The following is a 7,272-nucleotide window of genomic DNA, read 5'->3' on the forward strand; positions in this document are numbered from 1 at the left end:
TACAAGGCCTTTTATTTTATTTTAATAAAAAAAATAATTAAATAACCTATTATTTATGGAGGTTGTATTGTGTGGACTATTATCTTATAATGTATTAAAAATACTATTATCTATGGAGGTTATTAAGCCCTCCATACGCTCCATACTACCTATTATCTCCATTAAGCACATATCTATTAGAGAGATATAGACATAATATCTATTATCACCATTTTATCACAGATAACATCCTAGAACTTTTAGATGTATATAGGGTTGCCTATATGTAAAGTAGCTATTATATTATTTATAGGTATAGACAATTTTATAATTTATTATTAACTTGATCAAGCGATTTTATTGAAAATAAAAAATAAACAAATATATATATTTGTTTAATTAACAAGATTTAAATTAACAGATAAAATAAATACACTTTCAAATCATTACATGTCGATAACATCAATTGCATTGATATCGACAATGATTCGATATTCATTTGTTTTTCACGAGCGTCTCCATTTTAGTTTTCTTGACGTCTTTTGGGGTTTCGCTGATATCTCGAGTTAAAATTTTGCAAATATAATCTGAATTTGATCTCAAAAAAACTTATTAAACCAACTAAACTTATGTAAAACACATTTCCGTTATGTAGAACGTTAATTCGAATTGTTTCGCGTCCGTTAACGGTTTGATATTTTTGTTTTCGGGAGTGCAATTTTAGGACATACGTAGAACAAGGTTTTTTAATTATATCGCACTAATTTACTGCATTATAATATAGAAAAGTTTCGTCATTATTATCTTTAGACACTGTCTTATTAGGGGCGAGATCTGGGACCCCGCGCGTCGCTCGCGATTTTTTTTGTGTAAAGGACGATTTTGAAAATTAAATTCCAAGTAATTCTGTTATTTATATGGTAAATTACAATTGTTCATTTGCGGTAATAGCTTTAGCCCCAAAACTGATAAGTAAGTGCGTGACTATGTGTTAAGTGGCGTGTTGGTAATATGGTATGGTACAATACTAGGATTGCGAGTTGCAAAATGGTGAATTAGGTAAACCTATGCCTTAGTAATACCCGTAATACTAAATTTGTCTATAGTTTAATTTATTTATATATAAACCCCCGAAAAGTTAGCAAAAACATATTTTGTACAGTTATTTGTCTGTAAAATACTATACCTATGAGATTCATGGTATAGTATTCATTCATCAGATGGTATTTTTTTTTCTTTTCAGTTATTTGATCGAGCCTAGGATTTGGTGCTATTTATTGAGTATTTGTTTTACTTCTTTAGTATTATCCGTATTATCCACAGGTATTATCTCTTTACCAAAATAAATCTTTTACTAAATAAATTAGTAAATTTAGAGGATTGCGACAGGTTGAGTGTTTTTTGTGTTGATTAAGTTTTGCTGGATTTTGGTTTTATAGGTAATCAGACAATGATATAGGTATTTATTATTTACTTAGGCTTTTAAGCCCTCCGTAGTATTATTCAAATATTTTCTCTTATGAAATTGCCGTATTCAATAAAAATTAATTCAAATTTATACATTGTTACCAATAGTAAGCACATTTAAAGCCAAATATTCCTAGTGAGATTTACGTCAAAAAAATTGTCATAAATGGAACTTGTATTTTGTTTTGATGCTGTAACCTCAGAATGTAAACAAATAGATGAGAAAAATCTAAGAACATCTTCAAGAAATTGAGACTAAAAAATTGGCTTCCAGTAGATAATGTTACTGGAAGTCGAAAACAAGATCTGTTAGTTGTAATTATTAGGCAAAAATGGAAATTTTTGATAACTCTGGAGTTCCCAGTACCAGTTACAACTTCGAGGAGTCTGGAAGAGGATGTAGAGCAAAAAAGAAACAAATAGATCCTGCATGTTGTCCTGTTTGTAGTGTTACTCTTCGGCAGTCGGAGATTCATTCCCATTTATGTACTGAAATAGAAAAACTTGGAAAATTACCCAGCGTAAAACATAGGCTTAATGGCAAAAGTACCCCTTCAAGTTCAAATGGTCATTCTTCAATTGAAAATGGTGACTGCAACAAAAATTGGGAAACATATCAAAAAGTTAAGAACAACAGACAAAACAGACAGCGTACCAAGACACGTAAAAGGAAAATAGAAGAACAGACGTGCCCAATATGTAACAAAGAAGTATCTGAAGATATAACAATTCACGTCGAATTATGTCTTCGAAGAACAGAGCAGAATGGTAGTGATCAAGATGATGAAAACATAGACATAGAAACATTTGAGGAATACGAATGGGCTGGCCAGAGTAGGGTCCGTGCAACCAGTTTAATGCAAGGGGGCCTCTCCAATTTAGGCACCCCAATCCAACTGGCAGAAGAAGATGAAGATTTGAATGTCGATGGTGATGGAGATATATATGGCTCTCCACAGTATTCAGAACAAGATATTATTCTACCTTGTGAGGATGCAGCCGAGAACCAAGCCCTAAGGAAAGCTGTTGTAGGGACATCACCAAACAAACTTAATTTAGAAGAAAAACAGGAAGCCTCAAATTCAGCTAAAAACAAAGGTGATCCAGTCCTAGAGGCCCTTAAAAACCGAATAAGGGATCTAGAGAGCCGATTAGAAAGCAAGAATGATATCTACAAATGTTTAATTTGTATGGAAAGGTACACTACACCAGTGATATCAGTGTGCTGTTGGCATGTTCATTGCGAACAGTGTTGGCTTCAAACACTTGGAGCTAAGAAACTTTGTCCTCAATGTAACATGATTACATCAGCATCTGATCTTAGAAGAATTTATATATGAACTATTTTAAGTGACTCAGAAATTATCTCTGTGTTAATTTTTTTAAAAACTGTCTGTATTGTAAATAACCTCTGTATGTCCTTTATTTAATTTATACACTGTACATATATTAGAATATTATTTTTGATTTTATAAGACTCAGTAAATATTTTTTGCTAAATGAGTGTAGTTTTCTTTAACCATTTTTTTATATAAAATTAAAGGTACAAGGGAAAAAACAAAAAAAAACATGTTTTATACTTCTAATATAATTAATGTTCTGCAGGTATACTAAGTTAAATTGTGCGTTGTGGTTCTTAATTCTACTTAAAAATAAAAAAAATCTAAACACTACTTAAAATTAATATCACAGGTGTCCTTGGCGCAAACATATACATAATAATTACAAATAAATAAATTAGAAAAACACTTATAGAACTAAATAAACAACTAATACACAAGAAAGTGTCAGATAAAAGTAATGTTATTGTGTAATAACATTAGACAGGTACAACCTAATAACATTAATATTTTTTTATATAGCTAGCTGATGCATAGAACATTTGGTTACAATATCGAAATGCCATGCTCTGGATATATAAAAGAATATTTTAAACAAATTTCTGGACATCTTAGCTAATGTCCATATTCTATTTGTTCTTTGAGGCATGACTTTAGGGCATTTAAGAACACTTTTCTTCCATAATCTGAGAACACCTTATATGAATCGCTTTTCGTTAGTTTTTTGAATCTTTCACTGTTTAAAAACAAACAAAAAAATTAATATTTATTATTAAGTTTATATTATATTAAGTTAAATACACTACTACTTACAAGTCTTTCTTGAATTTTTCTGTTTCTTTTATGAAAATGGTGCTCATATCAATAATGTTGCACTTTAACACTGGATCTGTAGCATAGTCAATAATCGCCCTATTGAAAATGTCCATTCTTATTTCAAGTCTTCTGATTTTCGGAAGTTTTGGCGATGGAACTAAAGTTATAAGTGTAATGCGGGTATTTTTTTTCTTCAGTTCGACCACAAGTTGTCTTAAATCAGTTATCATTGTGCTTATATTTTGTCCCTAAAAATAAATATTTTCTTTATAAAGAGCTAGAATTTTTTTAAATAATATTACGTTAATCAAGTCTTGAAAACCGATCATTACTACAACCCTGGGGGCCAGATTTTTTGCTAGTTTCACTCTCTCAGTAAGTCCAGAAATAGTTTGACCAGCCACACATAATCCACATTCTTTTGGCCCTGAAATATATTTTTTTCTCAATTTAATTTTATCCAAAGTATCTAATTGTTGTACCTTTATCTGGAACGTAGTACCCTAATTTGGAATCGGCAATGTCCAAGAAAAAGTCGTCACCAAGGGCCTGATGCTTGTAAAACAAAGGCAGCATTGCTTCCTAAAGGCGAAGAAGTTATGAAATTGTATTAAATGTACAGAGTGCCTCATTTTCGTGTTTTACAGGGTTTCTCGTTTAGGTGTAGAGGTACAAAGATGCGGATTTCACATCACTGTTACTTTTTTATAAAACTACAGATGCTACACATAGTTTTATCCTAGCCTTTTTAGTTCCTAAAACACAGAGTGAATTTGAAATTGTTACATTTTAATAGCAGATAATCGAGATATGAAGTGGGTCGAAAAGTGCAACATTTTAGAATTCGCACTGAATTTTAGGAATTAAGAAGGCTAGGAAAAATCTATATGTAAGATCTTTATAGTGTCGCAAAAAGTAGCACGATGAAAGCCGCATCACACCAATGTTAATGTTACAATTAAAACAAAAATAAAAAAAAACCTCTATAATTAACAGTTTACATCAGCAACTTACAAGTTCTTCAAATTTTTCATATCTTCCTGCGTCGTTCAGGGCAACGTTATTTATGGATGTATGTATGTAAGATCCTTCAGGCAAATTTTGGCATTCTAATCTGTGTTTCATCTGGTACTGCTGTGGCTCGTATTCGTTATTTCCATTGGCGTAATAATTTTTTTTGAAGCAATTTTGTGGCTTGTAGTGCGCCTGTTTTTGCTTGAGAATTAAATCTTTAATGTGCATCGACTTTGGGCTATGCTCGATCAAAATTTCATTGTTGTAACGGTCGGTTACAATATAAATGTGAGGCAAAGTCGTTATCCATGCTCTTAGACTTTTCGCGCCAAAGTTCCTCCAAGGAATGGGAAATCCGCAGTAATTTTGGAATTCTGCTTCCACTCGATCCATCGGCAATCCGTCGTTGCCATATAGGCATATTATAGACACTAAAATATTCGTTATTTGCTGTTCCTCGCAGGAAATTTGTTGGGTTAAAACCATCTTTACAGACACAATTTAAGTATAACTTGACGATCACAAATACACTTCAACTCTGAAACGGTTTTAATATATCTAGCCTTCCTACAAAAAGAATTTCGTTTTTGTCGATTAGAGGACCAAAAAAAAACAGATAAAATTAAGTGGATATGTGAAAGCTATAAAGTCCTGAGAAACGATTTAGAATTAACTTTATTCAATTTTTAAATACAAAATAAAACTATAATAAAAAAATAATACTGATTTTGAAGAGAGATTTAAAAAATATCACATTAATAGAGAGACTAAGATATCTATAAGAGTTTATAATTTTACTTCACAATTAAAAAGTTTATCAACATTATCCAAAAACTACAAAAATACAGATTATTCCATTTAGTATAAATACCAACTTCGTCGGTAGATTGATCCATTAAGACACCTAAATAAATTAAATCCAATACTGTTAATAAAGAAAATATCAATTTTGTTAAAGTACATAAAATACTACTTGGCCTGATTTTGTGATTGCAACTTTTACAAGGATAAATTTTAACACACATATTAAAAGTTTGAGATATATAATCTCTAACTAAAACTTGTAGATACGAAAATATCCCTAAACTAATTAGAACTAGTGAAACTTTAATTTCAAATCCGTGAAAAAGTGAGGATATTAGAAATGTGACAAAAACGGCATAAAACTTCCCTAGTGGTAACCATTTTCTGTAGATATCTGGAAATATATTTTATAACAAAATATGTTGATTGTATGTACTTAAAGTAAACCTAAATATTACATTTTTTAAAAAATGCATGCATGGGCTTATTCCAGTTGATAACCACTATGGATAAAGCTGTGGGAAATTCAATTTGCCATGGATCTGTTACTGAAAGTGTCCATGTTTCAGTATCAAAGTGATAATCATTATCTTTCCAACCAGCTGCTAAGATGAGAGCTTCAGAGAGGTAACATATAAAATAATGACTAGTTCTAAAAGAAAGAGCTTCTTTGTATCCCAATAGCAGCCTACAAAAATGTAGCATTATAATTAATTTTATTTTATTTCTCTTATATTGCTACCTGTTAGAATTATCTGATATTAAATAACTAGCCCAACAGTTAGAAACTGATAAGAAAAATACTGCTAGGAATAGAGCTCTCAGAATAGCCAGTACCCAAAAAATGTTCTAAAAATGAAATTGTTATTTTCATCTCTATTATATTTCAGTGCCTACAAACTTTTCTTGTAGGATATTTCATTTGATACATATAATTTTCATAACTTATCCAAGGTCCAAACAAAATATTCCCATTTGAGAACATGTAACCACAATACTCTGAAAAACTAGGAAAGTCATTCATTCCTTGATCTGTTACAAGAGAAATTAATTTCATTGAAAATACCATCATAATACCCCTAATTTCAAGCCATTCTTCTTTATCCAACAAAATATACTCACTAAAAATATCAAGATCTAAATGATTGAAATACCAAAAATACATGCTATTATCTTACAATAAAACAAAGATTATTATTAGAGAATACTGCACTACAGAAGAACTTGCAATGAAGCCTATTTGTGTATTTCTCTTGATATCTTCTTTTGGTTTTGTTTGATTCAGTCTTTTATGTAAAGTAATCACAACAATTATTATTAAATAAGTTAAGATATATGCTAGATATATAACCATAAGGGTTTTTGTGGACTGTAGAGTGATTACAAGTATATAGACTCCACACATTGCTGATAACCAATGAAATAAAATTTCTGGAAGACCTTAAACCTGATACACTTAATATTAAATTAAATTGGTAGATATTTGTTTACCTAAGGAGGTGATGAGCCCAAAGGCTACATTCACAATTAAACACAGGTACATTGAATTGTAAATGCTTTTTACAGATTCTAGAACACAATTTTCCCATACATCTTGAAATGATTCTTGAAAAATATCTTCAAATTCATTTGTATAATATTGTAGTGATCTGTGAAAAGACATTTGATTTGATCAAAATCAATTAGTAATAATACTTTTAAATAATTTCATACGCACTCATCAGATGTATAAATATCTGGCAGATAGTCAACCATGGCAAGTTTAAAATTAATTTGTTTAAATAATCTTTGTTTATTTGTTTATTATTTCTTTTCGATTGATAAATATAGGTTAGTTGGTTGCATAGCAACG

General features: G+C 30.5%; 3 protein-coding genes across 3 annotated transcripts; 1 reads left to right on the top strand and 2 right to left on the bottom strand.

Moving 5' to 3' along the window:
* Positions 1 to 1,593: 1,593 nt before the first annotated feature.
* LOC115882282 (E3 ubiquitin-protein ligase Rnf220-like) lies at positions 1,594 to 2,946 on the top strand. The gene has a single exon (XM_030900248.1). It carries the CDS (start codon positions 1,779 to 1,781, stop codon positions 2,784 to 2,786), a length of 1,008 nt encoding a protein of 335 aa, XP_030756108.1. The 5' UTR covers positions 1,594 to 1,778; the 3' UTR covers positions 2,787 to 2,946.
* A 70-nt stretch (positions 2,947 to 3,016) lies between these two features.
* On the bottom strand, positions 3,017 to 5,192 carry LOC115882281. The gene is made up of 5 exons (XM_030900247.1): positions 4,617 to 5,192; positions 4,085 to 4,184; positions 3,905 to 4,029; positions 3,600 to 3,850; positions 3,017 to 3,522 (listed from the first exon to the last, which is right to left on the bottom strand). The coding sequence occupies exons 1-5, from the start codon at positions 5,100 to 5,102 to the stop codon at positions 3,402 to 3,404; spliced, it is 1,083 nt and encodes a 360-aa protein (XP_030756107.1). The 5' UTR covers positions 5,103 to 5,192; the 3' UTR covers positions 3,017 to 3,401.
* A 75-nt stretch (positions 5,193 to 5,267) lies between these two features.
* Positions 5,268 to 7,272, bottom strand: LOC115882280 (protein-serine O-palmitoleoyltransferase porcupine). The gene is made up of 7 exons (XM_030900246.1): positions 7,138 to 7,272; positions 6,912 to 7,069; positions 6,599 to 6,860; positions 6,322 to 6,541; positions 6,163 to 6,269; positions 5,879 to 6,108; positions 5,268 to 5,814 (listed from the first exon to the last, which is right to left on the bottom strand). Exons 1-7 carry the CDS (start codon positions 7,173 to 7,175, stop codon positions 5,411 to 5,413), a joined length of 1,419 nt encoding a protein of 472 aa, XP_030756106.1. The 5' UTR covers positions 7,176 to 7,272; the 3' UTR covers positions 5,268 to 5,410.

The sequence above is a fragment of the Sitophilus oryzae genome, unplaced genomic scaffold (assembly GCF_002938485.1).
Source record: "Sitophilus oryzae breed Bouriz unplaced genomic scaffold, Soryzae_2.0 scaffold_177_pilon_pilon, whole genome shotgun sequence".
In the NCBI taxonomy this organism is placed as follows: domain Eukaryota; kingdom Metazoa; phylum Arthropoda; class Insecta; order Coleoptera; family Curculionidae; genus Sitophilus; species Sitophilus oryzae.